Consider the following 24,272-nt stretch of genomic DNA (forward strand, 5'->3'; position numbering starts at 1 on the left):
CATAATATTATGGGCATGCACACAATACGTGTCAAAAAAATAGATAATAATGAAATGAAATAATAATAAGTAATAACCGCAATATTAACAGTTTAATCGCACGACCAATATTAAAAATGGTCTATGGATAACAATTATTTTATTATGTTATTAAAATATTATGATTTGTGACAATTGACTGTGTAGGAAAAAAATTGCTATGAATTTTTTTTAACGCTGCAGTGCAGTACTGTGATTGAGTTGCCATGCAATAATAATCTGCTATTATGCAACTACATACACACAGAGGTGATTAGTGAACGTAAACCACGTTAGTGCTGAACTGCCCCAAATCCAGAACAATCATCAAACCATAATTGCAGTCTGATTTATCTTTATCAGTCTATTGGGGTTGGAAAAAGTATAATAATATGTTTAATCCGGTTTTAAATTATCGATCAGGATTATGATTCTCTATTCGAATGATAAAATTTGAATGGTTATTATTTAACAATTTGTTTTCGTTTTTAATGATATAGGTAGGTAGGTACTAAATACTAATTAAAAGTATTTCCCTGTTATTTATTGATATCAAAGTTTTGAAATACATGCATTCATGAGTTCATTACACTTACACAGTAATAATATAAATATTATAAATTTATAAATTTATAAATGTTAAATGTATAATGTATACTACGCACTACTATATAGCGACTAGCTGGCACTCTAGCACGACTATCATATGCTATAGTTCTTTACTTTACATGTACTGTATGTAGTTTCTAGTTTTCTATGTGTAGACACTCTAGTTTTTAGTTTTTTTCTCTAATCGAATTTATGTGAATTAACGGATTCAATCCAAAATTTAGATACATATTACGTACCTACTTAATTTTAATCCGAATAACGGTTTGATCAATATTGTTCAGCATTAAAATCTATATAAATATTTGACACGTCAAAATATTTCCGAAAAAATATTAGTGCAAAAACACTCCACGTAAATATTAATGCACGAAATCTCAACGTTTTTCTTTTTATAAAAGTTACATAAATAGGTAGGTATTATAATATAATACATTTATTATTTACATTTATAGGGCACAAAAAAAAAAACAATAGAAATGTGTATAATCAAACATATGTTGGGTTGACTCAGATATAAATTACAAATATATATTAAGTTTATCTAATATCTAATTATATCTGTTAAACTATAAATACAGTCGAGTCTCATCGATAATTCAAGGAGAATAGAAATAAATTTAACTTTCTTAGTTTTCGATTTGTCGATTTGTGTACCTCACATACGTACAACTAAAAACATTTCAAAAAGTATGTAAAAAATTGTGATATTGATATTCAACTATACATATGACATATCATTTTATGTATTAAATACTATATAGTATAGAATATATGACATAAACGGTACATATTTATATTGCACCTAAACAGCTTAAACAATTTGGTAAGCATTAAAATGGACATTGGACACATATTATTCAATATTTTTTTTATCGAAAAAACATAATTAGCAAAACAATTCAAGTGTCATCCCTAACGTACTTAAGTTGGATTATAGCTTAATTTACTATAGTATTAAAAATAATGTCGATAAATAATGATGAAAAAATCTTGATTTAATGAACGTTAATGTCAATAAAATACGTGACGACCTATCGTACATTTTAAAAACATTTTAGTATGTCCCTAAATTGCCTATCTATTGCGCCGTCCAATTGTATATTAAGACATAGCTTTAGATTATCAGAATCCTCAATGCCTGTTTGTAGGTATTCCACTTCTCTTGTATTTTTCAAACATCTCAACTGGTCTATAAATAAAAAAAAATATGATTGACTTGTGATTAATAATTGATATTGACTAGTTCAAGAAAACACCCATATTTTCGGATGAAGTCTTACGATTTTCAATAACACAGCACGGTAACTTTCTAAAGAATTATTAAATCTTATATCTGGATCATATACTTAAAATTTTTCAGAGATTATTATTTCAAGCTAAAATAGAATAAAGTACTGATAAATAAATGGTTAGTTATTATGGCATGTTATTAGTAAATAAGATCTTTAAACTGAATTAATAGTGTCTAGATAATGATGGCATTAATACCATCTAGTGCAGAGCCGCAGAGGTATTGAAACTGTGCGTCACGGCTCCCAGGAGCGTCGCGAGAGTTTGCAAAGGGAGCCACGCCAAAGCACCGAAAACCAACATCATACCTAGGTCTTGTATAATTATTATAAATATTATTTGCAATCATTATGGAAATGAAAACGACACACCTTACGATTCGACCATTTGAAGTCTTATTTCTAGTCACTGTAATAATTATCATTTATCACCCATATAGCATATTTCCCATATTGTATCCGTGTTTTGTTTCAATTTTTTCATAATAATTTGGGAGCCGTAAAAATATTGTGAACACCCAAAAGAGCCGCATGCTGAAAAAGTTTGAATACCTGTGATCTAGTAGGTATCTACCATTGAAAAAAACTATGGAAATTCTCTCTGATAGAAGATATGGTAGTGCACGAACTTGTAAAGCATTTATAATATAATGAATTCATCATGAATATTTTCTTTAAATGTTAAATAATAGCTAAAATATTGAAAACTATCAGGAAAATACAATTGGCAAAGAGTTAATTATTATCAAATTCTAAACATAGATCGACTTGTTTCTGTGACTATAAGTATTGAACTATACTCAGTTACATTTTAAATTTCATAACTACGTATAAAATGTTTATTGAATATTATATTTTCATAGATGCACTTATAAAATAGTTAATTTATAATCGACAAGGATCAAAATTATATTTATACACTACACAATTTTATTCATGAACATCTTCTTATTTTAATATGTAAAAAATCTGAAATAATGACAAGCAAGTGTACAAAAATTAATTTTTTTTCCATAAAAAACAGTAACAACATTAACATATGCTTTAATAAACTACTATATTATTACATACACCATTAACCATACATTATCTTAGATTTTCAACTAATGATATTAGATTTAAATTTAAAAACGCGTGATGGAACTGGCTTGTATGTTTTTAATACACTTTTAAATGATTCACTTGATTTAAGACCAAATATATCCAAATAATTTCGATCAATTAATCCTACAGTTTCTCCAGATAGAGACTGTAAAAATTTCCAATATGATGGTCTTAAGTTATGTGGTTCAAGTATAGCTGCATGAATTAAAATAGCTGTAGAAAAACAATAAAAGAATATATTTGCTCGAGGTAAATCAGGAAAATGTCCATCGTTAGAACCTTTAATATACATTATCTGAAAATGATAAATTATTATGTGATAAACTTAATCCATCCTGTGTTTAATTATTACAATTTAATACAATAAATACCTGTAATGTTTTCAACATAACATATAAAGTAATCGAATTATTACGATACACACAATAAGTGAGACTAGCCAATAATCCAGCAGGAATACATATGTATTTTGAATCTTTACCTAGGAATCTTCTCATTAAACATGATACAATCTAAAATATGGTAAATAAAATTAAATAAAAAACTATTGATATAAATCTTGTTAAAAATATAGCTACTCTATAAATGGAAGCAAATCCTCCAAGAAACGCTCCTAAGCTAAATGTATCTGACGATATCATTAATTTAAAAATATAACTTGGATCACGTAAAATTTGGTTGACTTGTAGCAACTTCAAACTTAATTGTAATGTATAACCAACTAAAAATAACCTTGTTCCTGACTAAATAAATTTAAAAACATTATGTATAGCGAAACAATATAATTTGTTAAAACACTAATATTTTACTCACACTAAGAATATAATATAAACAACCATAAGTGTGCGGACATAAATCACTGGTCCAAATTGTTTTTAATTCACTGTCTATAGTACAATAAGCTTGATATATATCAGTAATTGCTTGTCGAATAATACCTTGATTTGATTTACCTGACTGATGAGTTTGAGGAGATAACAATGGTTTTTTATAATTATTTTCTTCGGAAGAACCAACAACAAACCTATTTAAAATACATGCAATAAATTATTAGTGTACCATACATATTATTCTAAATAAAATTATATTCTATTTCCAATCATTCAAACAACTGGTGAATTTTAAAAAATTTGTCAAAGATCTAATAATTATTATGATTGAATATGTCATAATGTTTAATTTTAGTGCTGCACTTGCATAGTGTATAGTCGTTTTACATAACTGCAAACAAAAATTACCGTAATTATTTAAGTAAATTTGTTTGATTTTGTATGATTATATTTAACTATGCCCGATGTTAAATTATATAACTATATTCGGTAAGTAATTAGAAAAAAAATTAATAGGTAAATAAGTGATTCTCAACCTCTGAGAAGTTTGTGAACACTCAGCGGAAGGGTAAGGCAATAACAGGTTTAGTGCACCCGGGACTCTGAGCTTCTCTAACGAAAACCCTCAAGCAGGACGGCATGAGAGTCCGGAACACTAATATTAAAGCAAATCTATCTATTACTAAACCTTAATTTATAAACATTGCCTGTTCCTGAAAGTTGAATTTTTATGATATAAAAATTTTCACCTGAGTTCACCTTGTTCTTAAATAAAAAATAACGTAAAAAAGCCATTGTACAAAAACACAACGATAATGTTCTTAACTATAAGTTTGATAATTAGGGATATTCATAATATTCACTCAAATAGTAAAGCTAACAAAGAAACAACCAGCAGAAGTCTAATTCTGCTGAAAAAAATAGTGCACTGACATTTAATATGCGTAATGTTTTTAACATTGATCCAACCATCTTGTTACAAGTAATGAGTTAAATTTTGTGAAACACAATAAACTAGTCAATAAAAACATATTAAGTTACATACATTAATAAAAAAATATATTTTTACCTTAAAAGGGAATATATTGAATCTGTTTTATTATGCTGTCCTCTGAAAAAATAAAGCAGTAGTGTAATTGATGACCCAAATATAAACAAATCTCCATAACGAATCGGTTTTATAATGCCTCTATTAACCATCATATTATAGAATGTTTCTGAGGCCTTAAAATAAAATATTACTTATAAATACATTTGAGTTCAACTTAGCTATACAAATTTAAATCTAATAATATATAATTTTTATATGTTTAACTTGATATTAAACATAAAAGTTAGAATGACTTACGACATTTGTCACATAGAGACTTAGTAATCCTCGTCTGGATGGCCTTTCAATTAATATAGCGACTAGACTGGATAGAGAACACGGAAGGAATGCTACACTTAGCACATTGAATTTCCCAAATAATCTTCTAAAATTATAAAATAATGTTATTAACAGACAATAAACATTTATTTATAAATCACTAGTTATCACTACAGGATTAGTGACAATCTATAATATCTGAAAGTGTAGAGGAAATTAGAAATTTTAAAATTTGATCTTTAGGTGTACTTAAAAATTCTTTAATTCAAAATTTGAATAAAGGTACGATTAAAGGGAAAGTGGGGGCGAGCATGCTTAAAAAAAATCACACAGTAGATAAAATTACTTTATGATAGGCAGTAGGCATGTAGACAGGGTCAAGACACCTCCCCTTAAATTGTATTTTAATATTATTTTGTTGTTTTTAATTTAGTACTCAAGCTTACAATGTTTAAGAAGAGCAAATGATTAAAAAAAAAAGATTGTAGGTGGGTAACATTATGATATACATTAAGTTAAGAGAGTCTCTAGCTGATGGATGAGTTAAATTTAAATTCAATAATATAAAACCATTGTATATGAAAACAGTTCTGAGCGAAGCCGGTTAGTCGGCCATTAATATTACTAAGTGGGTACCTATATTGTATGATATTATTGTGATCTAAATAATTTATTTTACTATTAGGTGCTAGTTGCGTTTGAAAATATAATGTGCAATATTGTACAAGTCTATATATATATCGATATCAATAATATCATAATATATCATAAATCAAATATATTAATATACCTACTGTTAAAATTTCGAGTACCTAGGTACCCACGAATAATATTTTTAAACACCTAACTGAATACACACAACAAAATAAATAAAATTGTTATTTTTAGTTTTAATGTAATATCATCCAAATTTGAATTTAAAATAACTATTAAAAAACTGTATTTATACAGATTTTTGGATTACAACATTATTTACAAAGAACCTTATATTAAATTTTCGATAATTAGATACCTAAAAAAATTGAACATTTTATAATTTTTTTACTACTTAATAATTTGCACATTTTTAATTTGATAATTTTTTTCAAAATTTTAACAAACGCTTAGAAAAAACCTTACCTATGGATTTTTAATATTTTAAAACTGGTAGGTATGTAAAAATGTGAGGTGCGTTGTATTCAATTTAAAGCTCTTTGATATAACGAATAACATTTTATTGATATATATAGAAAAAAAAACTTAACGAATTGTAAATGTTCGTATAAACAGCTCAAAACGAGTTAATATACGTTGAAAATGCTATGAAGTACTAATAGAAAATAATTTTTATGAATTTCCAACTCAGATTAGTTGGTACATTTTTGAGATTTTTACGAATTTTGTCAAAATTTTAATTTCAAAAAACATAATTACTACAGATTTTCGATCAACTTTTTTTTTTTTGATTTCCAATAACAACTTACTAGAAACCTTATATTACGTATTTACATTTTCATGTTTTGACTTCACAATTTAAAAAAAAAAAACTGGTAAAAATCAAAAATTTTATACGCCTATATAAATAGCTCAACATCAATAAAAATATTTTGAAAATTGTATGGGTATAGAAAATGGTAATGCTTATTGTTTACATTTAGTGATAGTGAACATTGCATCCATTCCATCTATGGTAATTTTTTTTTAGAGTTATGCCAAAATTGATTTAAAAAATCTGAAAATGTCCATTTTTTCTTAACATTTTGTTTTGTTTTTCTGGCGCTTTTGGAAACTAATGAAAATGTTGACCTTTAAATGCATTTACTTCAATAAAGGTTCATTGCAATTGTAACTATTATTCAGGCCACTCAGGAGCTTCAATAGCTAAGTCAATCTTATAATAAGTTGTTTTATTAATTTCTATAAAACAACTGAATTATTTAGTAAGATGCCTGTCACAAATTGTTCATCTAAAAGAGCTTTTTTAAGTTAAATATTGTAAAATATAAATTTTGGGCTAATATGTATAAAGAATGTCTTAACAGCTTACTTTTTATGAGTACTTATTGAACAAAGAGTATGTATGAAACTAGATTATAATGCAGAAATAATTGAAAATTTCAATAAGTATTTTTAGCTCCAGGGTATCACCGATTAACTTTATAACTTTGAGTTTTTGTGTGACAACTGACTGATATTTTTATTTATTACCTCAATGTATAACATATTATGTTAAAATTTATTGCTAGAGGTAAATATTATTATTGTTAAAATGTAAAATTATTATTTAACTAACTTTAGTATCCCACAAAATAACCATTACATAATTGAGTGAGTTCCCAATGTTCCCTTAAGAAAAAATCATGTGCACGCCCATGCAAAAATAAAAGTTTTGTGTATCGAAACGTAATTTGGAGGTACATTCAATTTTTATTTCTGATTTTATTGTCAATTTTGAATGCCTGTCAAACTCAATTTGTGGGTACCTAATCGCTTTTTATAACCTTAGATGTACCTACTCGGGACTTCAATTATAATAGCAATTTATAGTATTAAATACTATACCTATTCAATTGTAATTAAAAACATTGTCATTTACCACTTAATTACCAATTATAATGTTGGTAGGACTTTTTTGTAACTCTTACATAAATTTGAATTCAAATCAAAACATTTGAGTTACGAATTTTGCAGTTTAGATTTTAGGCCGACGAAGTATCTAGTAAAATATTTTAAAGTGTATTTTTTGTACGATAATTGATATTACCTATATTACTATTGCAAACGAGCTGTCACACAATCATAAAGTTTCTCATGGTAGTAGTAGATACCTTAGTAAGCACATAGCAGACAATAAACCAAATGAATGGCATGACAGAAAAGCAGTAGACTGTAAAATGTTCAACAGGGTTTGTTTGAGTTCCTTCTTGGTCGGTTTTCGACCTTTCATCAGTAAAGTCAACTGCCAGACAAAACAAATAAATGACACACATATAGTAAGTAAATAGTTTAAATATTAATACTATAGGCATATAAATTGTATACTATACCGTGTACGTAGTAACATAAATTCGCAACGAAGTTTGGATCGAATGAATCAATAAACCGGTACTTGCGTTGCAACATGAAGTCACCCACGGGTGTATGATTTCATGACATGGCATATCTATTGTATTTAATATCTTACTAGCCATCACCATTGTGTTAAAATATAAAGGCACGAACTACCAGCTATACATTTATATTATATTGGTGTTTGAAAAGTCACAACGTCGACAGAGATTCAAACTACTTACCTAATAATTTTGCGATGAAACATTATTTTAAATTATATTGGTACATATATAGAAGGGAAAAAATTCAATTGAGAATTAACTAGGTATTATATATTTAACATACTATGCAGTCTACAGTACCTACCTACTCAGTAACTTACTATCGGTTATATAGGTACTCCTAACACCATATTATTACAGTATTCGATAGTATTGTTTGAAATGTAAACGATTTCGCTACTATATTTGATAACTATGCTAGAATCGGTTTGAAAAAAATGAACGTATGTATACAGAGATATTTGCATATTTGTATAATATCATTATTCATTTTCATAATTCATTATTGACGTGATTGGATGGTTCATTATTCCGGTGCGGCCGTGCGGGATAATTACATATACACCGGTTAAGTCGGTTTGGACCCACCATTTTCTAGACTGAATAGTGAATTAGTGAATATTTATAGATTAATCTTTGGCCTAGACGTCCTCTATATCCCGTTGTGCTAATGAAGTGGTGATCCTGAAATATGAATTTATTATAGTAATAATATAATTATTATGGTTTTCTGCTTTTAAGATTTCATACCTCTAATCTCATTTCTCAGTTTCTTAACACATTGAATGCCACGCTTAGGTACCTATAAATATAATATATATATATACAGGGTGTCCCGTGAGGATTTACCCACTGCGATATCTCTCGAAATAATAGTGATGTCGAAATTCTGGTAATAAAACTCCTAGGGATAAGAACTACAATTGTTTCATATTTTAATGTTTTGGTAAAAAAGTTGAAAAATATATTTTTATATTTAATCATTTCCAAAAAAAATTAAAGATAGCCATTTTGTTGAGTTTATTTTTCTGCAAATATTGACGTTTCAAAATTTTATTTTCATTAATTTCCTGATTTTTAATATTTTTTTTAGTTTCGAGAAAAATTGCGAATTATTTAACACCATAATGTTATCAAACATACTCGTATATGAACCGCCGCGCCGTGCGCATCCCCATACGGCTGGCCGAATCCGTGTTCCTAATTGTTATACGTCATTTATAATCATATTTTATTTCATCAAAACTAGAAAAAATATCAAAAATCAGAAAACTAATGGAAATAAAATGTTGAAACGTCAATATTTTCAGAAAAATAAACACTACAAAATGGCTATTTTTTTTTTTTTTTGCAAATAATTAAATAAAAAAATATTTTTTTAATTTTTACAAAAACATTAAAATAAATTTTAAAATGATATAATTGTAGTTCTTATTCCTGTGAATCTTATTATAAAACCAGAATTTTGATATCTCCATTATTTCGTGAGATATCACAATGGGTAAATCATCGTGGGACACCCTGTATATGTATATAACATGCAATATAATATTGTGTTTGGTATTCAATATTTTTCAATTCTCATAAATATCTATCCAATAGTTTGTAGTATAATTAGTTTGAATAACAATACAATTCACATATTAGTACATTACCAATACTACATTATCACCAACGACAAATTAATAGTAGGTACTCACCTGTTTATATTTACTATACGTCAACTATTTTTTTTTTTTTTTTACTTATGACTTAATATTATGTATTTAAAGACAGTAGTCAGTAGGTATCTATAATATGGAGTGATCCGTTTAAGTGTCTTAATTCATTATTTCGAGAAGCTTTAACTTGATGTCATTTAATTTTTTAACGACATTTTTTTTTTAGTTTTTTATTAGATATAAACAATTTGTACAATATTAGCACAATAAGCTTATTTGATGAGAGCATATAGACAAACAAACAAAACAGAAAAAATAAATAAATTAATAAAATAAGACATGAAATGTGTGATTAAGCAGCCACCCCCATTAGTGACTTTTGGCCATTGATTAATTATTATAACTAAATTGAGACGTTAGTCATTTAAGTTTTGTAAAAGATCACGGCACCATACGCCTTTTTAATCTGCGGTTAGGATTTCCTGGGAGTGTAAGGATGGAAAGATCTTTTATGAGAGGGTTTGGATGGGTTTGAAGTCGTTTGTGAAAACGTGTATAAAAATCGTGTGCTTCCTCTACAATAGTTCTCATATGAAGAGTTCGGTTAGAGATATAAGGCGGGGCATTAGATAGTCGTCGGATTGACATATTTTGGAATGTTTGAATTCGATTTGTGTTGGATTTTTTGGCAGCACCCCACAGTTGGAGTCCATACGTCCAGATTGGTTTAAGTAGAGCTTTGTAGATTAATAGTTTGCTGTTAAAGGCGGAGCACTTCTTTCTAATTAAGAGAGGTCTGAGCATTTGCATGCGATTATTTAAAGTTAGTCATTTCGATGAACACAATAATAAAAAGAACAATAAAGCTAATTGGACATTTACTTAGAAATAATGAGTTTACAACTATCATTATGAAAGGAAAAAGATCTAGAGGAAGACCGCGTAAATTCTTCTTTGAAGAAATCTTCAGACAAATGGATTGTACCTTTTACCAAAATCTTAAGAGGATGGCATCTGACAGACATGATTGGCTACAACAAGGCTTAGCCTTTAAAAGGTGATGATGAAGATTATCTATTTATTTCTCTAAAAATCATTTAAAAGATTTAAAGCAATATATTATTTATAGAGAAAATAAGTAAATAATATGATTAAAAAGTAAGTGTATTTAGTATAATATTAATAGTTTTAGTGCAGCTTAAGTACAGAGTAAAACTGTTACCTAGATACTGCTCAACACTTTACATTCATGTAGGTTTGGAAACTGTAAAAATAACTGTAAGCATTTAAAATATAAAAAGTACTAACAGTATTAACTATTTGTATATTTCAATAATCAAAAGCAAAAATAATTCTAAACAATAAAAGTAATAACATAAATCTACAAGAAAAACAAACCATAGATCATACTTGCATTAAAAAATATCAATGCATAATAAATTACAAAAATATTTATATAACCAATTTATTTTTCAAATTAAATAAAAATAAATATATTTAATGATTCATAACATTTCAATTATTAAATCAAATAATTTGGTGCTAGATTTATCATCTCTATTTCTTTTTTTACAAAATAAATATAGGTTTGTGTTAAATGACAATGGTCAGCAATCAAAGAAAAAAACAGTTAACTGAGTATAATAATGTATAACTTATATTTCAAAAACATGGATATTCATATCACAGTAAAAGTATTTTGTAAGATCTTCTCATCAAACATTTTATATCCAGTAACCATTCAAGTTTTACAAAAATAATAATAATTAATAAATAATAATAATAATTTTACCATAATATGTTAAATATTTGAATACATACATCCATACATACATACATTCATACATACACAACAACACATTTGTATAATTCGAAACATGCACCATGATAACTGATAATATAACAAAGTCGACTATAAAAAAACATATATATTATATATTATGTAATATATATAATAACTTGTTACAGTAACATAATAAATAAACTAAGATTTCGAAGAAATGTATCATATATTTTATATAGGTGGGTTTTTATAAAGTTAATGATTTATTCTTCTTCGAATTCATAAAGAAAATAATTAAATATATTTAATTTGTATTCATATTAATAGAATTTAACAAAAATATTTAAATATTATACTTATGATCCCTGTAATTCAAACACTAAACTAAACACACAAAATAAATAATTACATAGGTAACAAGAACTGTCTTTCAATAAAAAAAAAATATTATAAATAAATGTATAATTATGTGTATGAGAACATTTTAGTAAATAAAAATGTTTGTTTATTTTTTAGAATGAATTGGAATTATTATAAATATTGATGTTTCATATAAAAAAACGGACGGACACTTTAAAACATACACGCAGATAACTATTGATCATAATTGATGTGTAAATTAATAAGAAAAAAACATTTATAAAAATTAAAATTCATAATTTTTGTTTTTAAAAATATTATAATGCCATTAAGAAGATTTTAAGGCATTAAATGACCATTACCTATCTACAGAATTCACATCCTTAGGATTTTCAACTAAAGACGTATCTGAAGAAGTTGATATAATAGGTAAAATAGGCAAATCCTTTACACTTGATTTTGGAGAACTACCTGCCAATGGTTCATCATTAGATAATTGTGCAGATAAAGATGTATTTGATGTAAGTAAACCATCATTTATTTTATCAGTCATCTCTTGATCTTCCGAATTTGAGTCTAAATCAATAATATACATCCATAAAGGTTAAGTTACATACAACAGTAAAATTATACATATTTTAGTTTACATTAGTTATTCTTACTTATTGAATTGTCAATTAACATTGTTGCACTTTCAGGCAACACAAATGGTGGAGTAATATCTTGAGTATTTCGTTCAACAACATCAGGAAATAATTCATGATCAACTGAGTCACCATTAGCCACCAATGGCTCACCAAAACTTGAATCAAAATTGGCCCAACCAGTTTCTAATTTGGGTGTTGGTTCTGCGACATTTTCTCCCCAAGGGCTTGAAGAAAAAGCACTAGAAACTAAACACCCAAATTTAGTTTATAAACAACAAATTTTTGAGCTAATTTCTGTTCGAGTTAAGAAACACAGTTAGCAGCAGTTACACTACACCCGTCTGTCACCTTCACAGAGTTAACTATCTAGATACCTGCCGTGTAGTATTTCCACACACCTGTGATCCCTAAAACTTTTAAAAATTCAATAACTGAGATAAATTCTTGAGGGGCAGTTTGTGGTTGAAATAAAAATCTATAAGGTAGATATAAAAAAGAACAGCATTTATTCCTTTCCATAAATAAATCAGAAGTATTATAGCTATTAGTCAGTAATAGACAAGATTCTAGTATTAAAACAAAAAGTATAAAAATTCAAAGATCAACAATTTACAGGTAACTATTACAGGTAACACACTATAATAAATTTAATTTTAACCAATGACAGGGAGGAAAATAAACACTATTGCTCTCCCCTCTTCCTTCCAGACTATACCTATGATAACTCACATAATACTGTACAACATAAAGGCTACTTACAAATTATCATGAGTTAAAAAGTATCTAAATATATATCTAATATTTAAACTTTATTTAAAAGACGATTTCCATCTTATAAGTATCAACTATTTTAAAAGATACTTACTATTAATAGAATTATTATCAATCTTCATCTCACTTGATGCTTTTGTGTTTAATTGAGACCTAAAGGTTTCCCAATCAGAAGTTTCAGGAGACCAAAACCTTTGAAAAAATTGTGTTGGTTAATAATACATTTAATGGAAAACTGAGTATGAATAGTAAACTTACAAATTACAATCTTTAGACACTAAATTATCTGATTTGTCATATGAGCTGTTAAAAATGTTAACACCATAATCTCTTTTAGATGGACCTGAACCAGAATCTTTCCAAAGTTGATTATTAAATAAGCTTAAAGCACCTGATTGATCATCATTTGTATCTTTGCATTCAGGTTCATCATCAAGACTCATTTCTGATGATCTTACTGAACACATACGATTAAACATTTCGGCTTGCATTTCCATTGAATCTCTAAATATAAAATGATAATAATTTAACTATTAAAATTAATTTTAAAAATTAACTTACTTGTCATCATCATCATCGTCATCATCGTCTTCATCAAAGTTTATATCAACTCTAGATACCCCAAGCTGATTGTCGTTGATATTAAATTCTATTTCAGGTCGCCCATAAATTGCTTCGTCTTCTTCCATTTCTTTTCTATCATCTAATGCTTTTTCTTCTCGAGGATGAATCCCTCCCTTAAAATACACACATTTATAAAATAATATTTTACATAAATAAATTAAATCAAAACTTACCAAACAAGTAGACATTCTTTCTTCATTATCTTCTAACGTAGTAGATGTAAAAGAATCCCACCGACTAACAATATCACTATCTAATGTATTTACAATTATTCCACGGAAATGATCAGAGTAAAAAGCTTCGGTGTTATGTAAGCTTTTAGCAATTGTCGCTAAATGACCAATGTATCCTTTTCTTTTCTTTCCTGGTTGAATACTAAACAATAAAAATTTTACATTTTACATTTTTTTGTAAAGAGAAGATTGTGTTGATTTGATAACCATAAGAAATAATTTAGGGGTCGCAATTATTTATAGATAAAAAAATGAATATGATATTTATGGAATTTTTCAACAAAAAATTATTTAGGTCATTCAATAAATATTAGATAATATACTTATAGTCTTTTGATTTATCAAAAATAAAATTTTGATGGTTCAATACATAATTACATAGGTAAATAATATGTCAAACTTATGAAATACTTCTAAAGTAGAATTTCTGCTCTCTTTTTCAATTTTATAATAATTAATTGTGGTAAAAAATATATGTTCTACATAACTTGTCATTTATTAAAAGTTTAAACAATAAAATTGTACATAAAAATAATTAGTATACATTCTAATATCTAATTAACACATTGCACATACCTTTTCTCATTATTAAGAATAGATTCAATTAATTGACAATCTTTGATAACCTATAAAGAAAAGTAACATCAATATATAATACATAAATAATAATAATAATTTATATATGAGTTTATTACATGAGCTATAAATGTACTGTTTTCAGCAATTGAATGATTACAACACATAACTTCATGGAAGCATTGAACTACTTGAGTATGCAGAAAATTATTTAAATCATAACAAAAAAAACAATCCTGAAACAGAATAAATTGTTTATTTAATGAGCTAATAATAAATTTTAAACTTTTGCACAGATTTCCAAAATATTTTGATACAATTAAATGAACATAACAATATTACAGTTTAGATCTGAGATCTAAATTGGTTTAATGGATTTATTAATTTAAGAAATATGTTTCTTATTTTATGTGCCTGTCATCACTTACGGAAGCAGAAAAAAAACTTTAGTTATCAACTTCGGCATATTTCCTGGTAAAAAAGTGAATCTAGATGATCTTTGGTAGATTCAAAAGTAAAAAATTATTTGTCAACAAAATTTTCAAGGAAAAAAAATTAAGTAATAATGGAAGTTTTGACAAAATCATATAATTGTAGATACCTTAAATTTTCACTAAATTTTTATAAGACCATTTTTCACAGAATAGTTACTTTTGATATATATACTTTTTATGTTTATTTAAGAGGATGCCATACCCGCATGTGTTGTCTCCGTAATATATACATATATATATTATTCTTTTTATTTAAATTATACATAATATAATACTTTTAATGGTATAAGTAAAATAATATAAATTAAATATATACCAACAACCAGGTAATCAAAGCGAAATAAAAATCAATCAAAAATATATAAATATTATACTTATTCATGCATTTATTTAAAATGAATACTTACAAGAAGAACTTTTATTGTATTAAGTTGAGCAAATCGTTCATTTATTTGTTGATTATGCATGCTTAATAATGAACTTATCAATCTTACTATTTGCAAACGTACATTACCAAAAGGTTTTTCAATTACGTTTCCCATACATTCTAAACTTTCTATCTAAATTAAAATAATAATCCAAATTTAAGTATAAATGAATAATGATATACAAATGTTAAAACAATGGTCCAAAAGTCAAGAAAGTTAAAGAAATCTTATATAAATTATTACAACTTAAGAAAAATTATTAAGTACATAATATGTTTTTCAGTTTCATAAAATTAATTTTAGGTAATATGATTGAGAATTTTTATTTTTTATTTTTTTGAATGACCATCTGTATTAGGTTAGAACAATGTTTAAGTACTTTCAATCATATAATAGCATATTTTTTTATAGCCTGATTTTCTTTACTAAGCAAAAGTTGTCACAAAAGAATTAGATATTACATCTTAAAAAACAATTTACGATTTAAAAATAAACTTTATCAAGTTTGTTTATCTTAATCAAACTGATTATAGAGATTGGAAACTCATGGACCATAGTTTGCTCTATTTTTATGAAATTAAAATTTTTTTAATTTTTAACCTTTGGAGGATCCAACAAAACATTGTGAATATGTTCTAAAAATGGTAAAATTGTAATATACAAAATCTCAGCCAACGATTGTTTTTTATTATATTCTTCAGTAGAATCTTCACCTCTGATTAGAAAAATAATATTAGTAAAATTTTTTTGATACATTTTTAAATGTTATATGACTAACTTGAATTTAGTAGCCATTAACAAAGTTTGCAGTATTGAAATGCCACCCAACAATGTACTCTCAGTCTTCTCAGTTTGTCCAAACATTTTCACCAACACTGTATTTATAGTTTCTGGTCTAATTAATTAAACATTAATTTTATTCAAAGCCCTCAAAAACTAAAAAAAAACTAAAATCCTTACGATTCAATTGAAGCAACAAGTGGATTTTGTTCAAGAGTATGTAATTCAGATGCAACTTCAATAGCACAAATTATTTCTGCAGCATTTAATTGTCTCACAGGAAGATTTTTTGAATCTAATGTATCCACTAATTTGAAAATTAGTTGTTCTTTTTCAAATAACTGAAAAAAAAAAATTATTTTATTTGTGTGGCATTAAATAAAATGCATGTAAATCTAAAAAAAGGTATACATACTGTGAATATGTTACTTCTTAAAGGAGGCCCTTCTAAAAGTGTTGATATTTTTATAATGAGATCCATAATGGCAGATGTATCAAGATGTTTAAGCAACAAATCTATAAAATTTCCTTTGTCTGAAACTTTCTCAAGTGCCTTGAGACAGTTAAACTGATATGTATACCAATCCTATATTTTTAAAATAGAATAAACAATAATTATCAAAAAATTATTTTTGGCAAAACTAAAATTAAGATTTTAAATTATAGCATAATATTAAAGAATTGTCCTCCTAGAATTTAAGTGTTAGGTTAGTGATATGATGTTTAAGTGATGTTATGAGATTTTTCTTCTAATACTATCTAACTGTTTATATTTTTAATACATAAATTAGGAAAATAATAAGAATTTAATTAGCAATATACATACTTGACTTCCTGTTTTTAATATAAGACTACATAAAGTTCGGCTAAAATATGATGCCATTAATGAATTAAGCGGTGGTTCATTATCTTCTAGAAAACTAAAAAAACATTTCCAAATTTCTTCTTCGTGTGAAAGAACATTATACATAGGTTGAATATCACTAGTTAATATTTCACAAGCTAAGTTTGGTAAAACAAAGCGATTTTCTGGGTTTTCATTTTCTTGAGGTTCTTGTGTAACTAAACGCACTAGTTCCAATGCAATATCAGGTTTTGTTAAGCTATAAAAAATAAAAAGTAAATTTTAAAGGTAATATTTTATGTGATGATATAATGACAAATATAAAGAAACTAAAAAAGGTTTTGGAAAGATAAAATAATTATTTATAGCAGTTTTTAAACAATTGCTATACAGGTATTGGGGATTATTAAAAGAGAAGACAGGTAGACTCTTAAATATCTCTATCAAAAAACATTTTTAAAAGAACAAATATTAATAGAATAATAATTTTGATAATTTAGCTAAAAGCTGCATACAATGTCTAAAATATAAGGAGTTGTCATAATTTTCAAACCAGAAGAAATATTGGCAGTGTAAACACTGATGATTACACCAAAAACTCCATAATTTTTAATTACATAAAACTTTTTTCTACGTACTCTCAATATTTAAGTTTTTTTTTCAAATTAAATTAAATTTTTATTATTACTCAGTAATTCAATGATTCATTGTTAAAAATCGAATCAAATGTCTAACATGAAACCAATACAAATATCAGTATCTTTTATTTATCATAGAAAAAATTTAGGTTGTTTTAACTATATTCAAATTTATATGATCTAAATACAAACCAATTTAGGATTGACTTTCTCATTATATCACTATGTAACCCTATCATGAATGATTCTGTAAAAATTAAATTTCCAAAATATAATATTATGTCTCCTAAACTATATTTATGATAAAGTAAATATAATTTTTTGCAGTAGTTTTTATAAGTTTAATTTTATTAATATAATATTTTAAAGATTATAAAATTAAAATTAAAATAATCATCAAGCAATATTCACCACGAAATCAAGCTTAGAATGTGTGCAGCGAATAGAAGCTATTACGCTATGAAAGAGATGTTCTCATCAAAGCTTCTGTCGCGCCGAACGAAAGAGAGGTTATATATCACATATTTGTGCCCCAAAGCAACATATGCATGTGAAACATGGGCAAGTAGAAAAAGAGATGAAGAAAAACTCTCGAGCTTCGAAAGGAAAATTTTGAGGAAAATATATGGGCCAGTGTATAATGCGAATTCAGGGATATTCGAAAGCAGAAAGAACAATGAGATACAAAGACTTTTTAACAATCCAAGTATATGCCAATTCGTTCGTAGTAAGAGAATAGAAAGGCAGGCCACGTGTGGCGGGCAGAAGGATGCCTCATACGGAAGGTTATGGTGCGGAACGCAACTGATTCGGTAAAGAGAGACCTGTCAAAAATAAACAACACCTTCAGCATCGACATGGCAACAGATAGGGATCAGTGGAGAAAGATTGTGGAAGCAGCAAAGGATCTCAATGGTCCGTATTAATAGGCCAGAAGAAGAAAGAATCATCAAACAAAAGTTTATGAATGTTGTAACTTATATATTCATTATTAGACTGTTTCCTAATATTGTGGCTTATCGAATTAAAAAATCAGGAAAATGTTAAAGGAAAAATAATATTATTTAGGGATTTAATTTAAGTAGAATCGAATACGAATCGCGGAAAAAATGGCCACGGAAAAAAAACCCAAACTAAAAAATACACCCCGGAAAAAAAGTCCAAACAAATATATTATACATAATATATTTACATTTATTTATAAATACGTATTTTAAATAATAAACATAGTATTTAATTTATTTTTTTTAAACTTTTTAGCTTTGGTTAAATTTTGTATTGTTTTAACTTAGCTTTTTATAGTTAATTATCATTATTGTACAGTTAAGTTAATTTAGAAGCAAATCATGTGATTTGGGTAGTTAAAGGTAACACCAGTGTGTAGCTGAATTAACTTTATAGTTCAACCTAAATACGTTATATTTAAAATAGCTATAATGTCAAAATCATTTTGTATTAAATATTGATTCTAATAATTGTATTAATAAATGAGTTAAATTAATCCAAGTAAATGAATATTTATTAACCCTTAATAAGTGTTTTGAAGTTAATTCAACACTAGATTTGTATGTGTGATAGTTAACAATACAATCTATATTATTATGTTACCACAAGTACAGAAACGTTAATATTTTGTATTTTTAATATTTTGTTCTTATGTTCTGTTAAAAATGTATTATTCTATCACAGAAATAAAAATATTATATGATGGTAAATCCATTGTATAATCAACAATCAACCACATTTTATAAAATATTACAATTTACAATGATTGCACTTTTATTTTCTTGGGCTTTTTTTCCATGGTGTGTTTTTCAGTTTGGGTTTTTTTTTAGGGGTTTTTTTCCATGGCCATTTTTTCCGCCTACCGAATTATACATAGTAGCATAATATAAAACAAAATATTATTATGAATTATTTGTTATGTAATATATATTAAATTTCTAATAAGTATACTTATACTGTAAGTATATATTTTTTATTTAATATTTATAATGTAGTGATTACTCTAATAAGCATTTAAAAAATTTTTTTTCAATAATTTTTAAATGAGTGATTTGTTGTAATATTGTAATACAGTATTATAGTTTCTTTCTACAGATTTTTATATTCTTCGAATTAACATTCTAGTTAGTTTGCAATGTACGTTTTAATAAATAAACCCTATGTTAACTTTCCCTAACTTTACATTATTCTAATTAAAAGCTACCTAACCTAATAGGTATTACAGCCGTACCTACATTGTACATAATTTAGTAATTCTTCCTAAATAAAAATCTGGTTGTTTGATAGCAATCAAATCCAAAATAAAAACTTATTCGTATGAAAATATTCTTAACAAATTAAAGAAAACTATTAAATATTATAAATACTTACAAGTCTATGAGTTTTTTGTTCTGACCCTTAAGCTCTTCCAAGAGATTTTGTTCTCTCATGAGATCGTTGAGGCACAAATTCTAGAATATAAAATTAAATGAGCAATTAATTTAATCACACATTAAAACATAATCATAATTGTAATTTACCTCTCTGTCAAAAATTGAGTCCCAATTAGATGCTGGATTATTTTTCCAATACATGGTGATTATCACAATTCAAAAAATAAAATGTACTAAATCGAAATTAATAAAATCACGACACTTATTGACAGTTAACACTAAAAATGTTTTTCATATTAAATTATAACAGATAACAATTTTTTTGAAACCAAATTGTTAAGTGAACCACTACTAAAAAATTTGTTATTACATCTGGAAAATCCCTGAACGTCCGATTTAAAACGAAATTAAAATGTTTAGAGTCACTACTATGTATAAAATTGTATAACTTAAAACTCACATGTAATACAGATTTTTTTGAAACTAAATAGTAAAATTGTAATTTAATTTATGAACTTAAATACTTAGAATTTTATGAAAAAAAAATTGTGAGAAATTTAGAAACAAATACGTCGTATCAACTATCATGAAAATAAATGAAATGGCGGTCGTAAATTGTATTACAGTGTGGTCACATTTAAAGTGATTTAATGCCCATGTCAATATTTACATACATCACTGTATTATTTGTACTTATTACCTTCACAGAATATATCAGCTATACCATCGTGATATATAAATAAAGTATAAAGTATAGATATCTGTGATTGCCTTGCATAGAAACATAGATAATAAATTAATAAAGATTTATGCATAGAAATAGGTGTTCATTCAATTATCCTTATTTCTACGGACATATGAATTAAATTATTAATATATATTATCTGTACCATGTTTACATGATGATACGAGTTGAACCGTTCCCGATTTTATTCATGATAAAAGATTTATCATGATTTTATTATGAGACATGAGTCGACCTAATTAATTTACAATGTTTACGTCATGTGAGTCTTAAATATTAAATCGGTATGTTAAAATCTTAGATCATAATGATCATATACTATGGGTGGAGCCATTTCCCGATATATTGAAGCACATATAAGCGACGAGTCTCTGACATGGATGTATGATGTGCGCATGTGCGAAGCAAACCGTCACATATTATTTAGTTGCTGACCGCTGATTGATATTTAGAATTTAGATAAATATCTAAATATGCGACGGGTTTCTTCGCGCATGCGTATATCAAGCATCAATGTCTGAGACTTGTCACTTATATGTGCTTCAAATTGTGTACACGGTCGAAGTGGGCAAGGCACCATCCATAGTATATGATCTAAGGTTAAAATATTCATTATTCCGAAAAATATGTTATTATTTATCAAAATTCAAAATAAGGGGGAGGTGATGCTATAACTTCTCGAGGTCTCCCCTGTGAGAAGTGTATTTTTGGTCTGCTTTCCAAATTCCTCAAAGGTTTTCTCACGGATTAAACAATGAATACACGAAACCAAATAGCATCAAACCGACAGCCAAACATCCACGGATCTCCTGGCTCATTCAACAGAAACAGTCCTTTTAAGGACTACCCCACTGACGCACGTGACCATCGCGTAAATAACATAAAAAATAAAATGTCTTCCAAAAAATATAAAAAATATAAAAATATAATATACCTATGCATAATACATGCATATGGACGAACACCAATACCCTAGTAAAAAAGAGTCACAAAGAACAATAAGAATAGCACACTTAAATGTAGAAGGATTAACGAGAGCCAAGCCCGACATTATAAGCAGGATATTTAAAGACACAGATGTACTGGCATTACAAGAAACTCACGTACAACGTATTTTTAAATCAGGTCGCTGGGGGATGACCTGACCTATGCTTTACATCAAGAGACAAGGATGACCAACCTATAAGAGTATCAAGTTCAATCATACCAAACTTCCCCTAAAGCCAACACAAACCAGTTATTATAGACATAGGAGTCAATTTCCGGATGATGTGGCATTTGTCGCCCAAGCCAGAACCTTCACAGAACCTGAGGATACGCTAAACAATGACCTAATAATTATGCAAAAATATTTTCGAAAGTGGCATTTAAAACTAAATCCAAGCAAGTCTGTAACAAAGGTTATTTCATCTTAACAACCGAGAAGTGAACAGAGAATTGAAGATACAAATTGATGGAGAAAATATTGTATCAGAAGAATGCCCCAAATACCTAGGTCTGAAATTTGATAGGACCCTAACATATAACCAACACCTGGAGGGAATGAAAAATAAACTAAAATCACGCAACAACGTTATGGCTAAGTTAGCTAGCACCACCTGGGGTTACCACAACAATGTACTCCGGAAGTCCGGACTACAGCACTAGCGTTGGTTTATAGCACAGCCGAATACTGTGCACCCGTGTGGGCTAGAAGCGCTCATTACGCTAAAATTGACGTACAACTAAACCATACCATGCGTATCATATCAGGTACAGTCAGGTCCACTCCGACAATATGACTATCCACCCTTTCGAATATAGCCCCCCCAGACTTAAGGAGACTATCGCACACTACAAAGATATTACATAAGCTAAAAAGCCAACCAGTTTTACCATTACAAATTGACATCCTCGAACATCCACCACTACGCCTTAAGTCTAGAGCTCCCATATGGAATGCAGAAACTCAAAGCGAATCAGTTGATTACCTATGGACGAGACGCTGGGAACAGTCAGAAACCCGTAATAGAGACCTGATCAAAGAACCATTTAAAAAAGTTCCTGGCTGGGATAGCACAAGGGCTATATGGACAACGCTTAATCGAATAAGATCGGAACAAGGAAGATGCAATTACCTACTTCACAAATGGGGTATGCTGGGACTCTACACTTTGCGAATGTGATGAAATGCAAACAATCAAACATATGGTTGAGTCGTGTCCCATTACAATGTTCAAAGAAGGATTAACAAAACTACACGAGGGCGGACCAACAGCCATAAAATGGCTTGAAGAACTAAATATTCATCTGTGATTTCTATCGTTATTACTTATTAGTATTGGTGATATTATAATTTATTATACCTACTATAATCTACCATACTAACATTTTATATATTTTATTACTTGTTTTTAATTAGTTGACTAGTTATCTTAATTATCATAGTTATTTATTTGTTTTAATTTTACTAACATTATCTATAACATTTCTCACGTTATCTAAAGTCGAATATGTCATATGCAAATAATAATTCAAAATAAAAATTATTGGTTTAGAAACAACATGTACAAAAAAATAGCCGACTCTATTTATTAAACCGATTTAATTTGGTTAAACCTTAAACCACATATTCGAGCGTCCTTAAAATAAATTAATAAAAACTAATAATTAAAAAATATTATTAAGGTCCCTTTAAAGCGTTTACATGATGCATGATTAGACAGTTTAGTTTTTAAATATACTTTAATTGTGCATGTAAACGTAGTATATATTGCCGTTCCATTTATACATAAGCAAAATAGTCAAATGGCAATATTTCAGACAAAGTACATAACATAAAATAGTAAATACTAAATATTATTATTATAGTCTAAGTCCCCCTAAAAAGTCCATAGCTCCCAAACATTTCTTAAACTGTTTTAAGCTTAATCAATAGTATTATAACACCTAAGGGCTATGGATCTATGGTCCTACTAAATCTCAAATACTATCTTTCCAATCATACTTTTAGATCA

General features: G+C 27.3%; 2 protein-coding genes across 3 annotated transcripts; both read right to left on the bottom strand.

The window, feature by feature from the left end:
* Positions 1-2,750: 2,750 nt before the first annotated feature.
* On the bottom strand, positions 2,751-8,755 carry LOC107162590 (transmembrane protein 135-like). 2 transcript variants are annotated; one of them, XM_015509556.2, is made up of 9 exons: positions 8,495-8,753; positions 8,249-8,429; positions 8,030-8,160; positions 5,202-5,328; positions 4,923-5,077; positions 3,837-4,047; positions 3,602-3,766; positions 3,395-3,535; positions 2,751-3,318 (listed from the first exon to the last, which is right to left on the bottom strand). In XM_015509556.2, exons 2-9 carry the CDS (start codon positions 8,396-8,398, stop codon positions 3,019-3,021), a joined length of 1,380 nt encoding a protein of 459 aa, XP_015365042.1. In that variant the 5' UTR covers positions 8,399-8,429; positions 8,495-8,753; the 3' UTR covers positions 2,751-3,018. The 2 variants fall into 2 exon arrangements, with proteins under 2 accessions (XP_015365042.1, XP_015365059.1); XM_015509573.2 differs by lacking the exon at positions 3,602-3,766 and having other exon boundaries at positions 8,249-8,755.
* A 2,521-nt stretch (positions 8,756-11,276) lies between these two features.
* On the bottom strand, positions 11,277-21,086 carry fmt (phosphatase 6 regulatory subunit 1-like protein fmt). Its single transcript, XM_015509336.2, has 16 exons — positions 20,679-21,086; positions 20,530-20,609; positions 17,498-17,774; positions 17,087-17,257; positions 16,852-17,012; positions 16,670-16,786; positions 16,492-16,606; positions 15,871-16,023; positions 15,089-15,205; positions 14,970-15,019; positions 14,334-14,535; positions 14,098-14,273; positions 13,795-14,040; positions 13,631-13,728; positions 12,781-13,011; positions 11,277-12,694 (listed from the first exon to the last, which is right to left on the bottom strand). Exons 1-16 carry the CDS (start codon positions 20,730-20,732, stop codon positions 12,477-12,479), a joined length of 2,466 nt encoding a protein of 821 aa, XP_015364822.1. The 5' UTR covers positions 20,733-21,086; the 3' UTR covers positions 11,277-12,476.
* Between the last annotated feature and the right edge of the window lie 3,186 nt (positions 21,087-24,272).

This window comes from Diuraphis noxia, unplaced genomic scaffold (assembly GCF_037042655.1).
Source record: "Diuraphis noxia isolate RWA-SAM2 unplaced genomic scaffold, SU_Dnox_SAM2 contig0002, whole genome shotgun sequence".
NCBI classification, from domain to species: Eukaryota; Metazoa; Arthropoda; class Insecta; order Hemiptera; family Aphididae; genus Diuraphis; species Diuraphis noxia.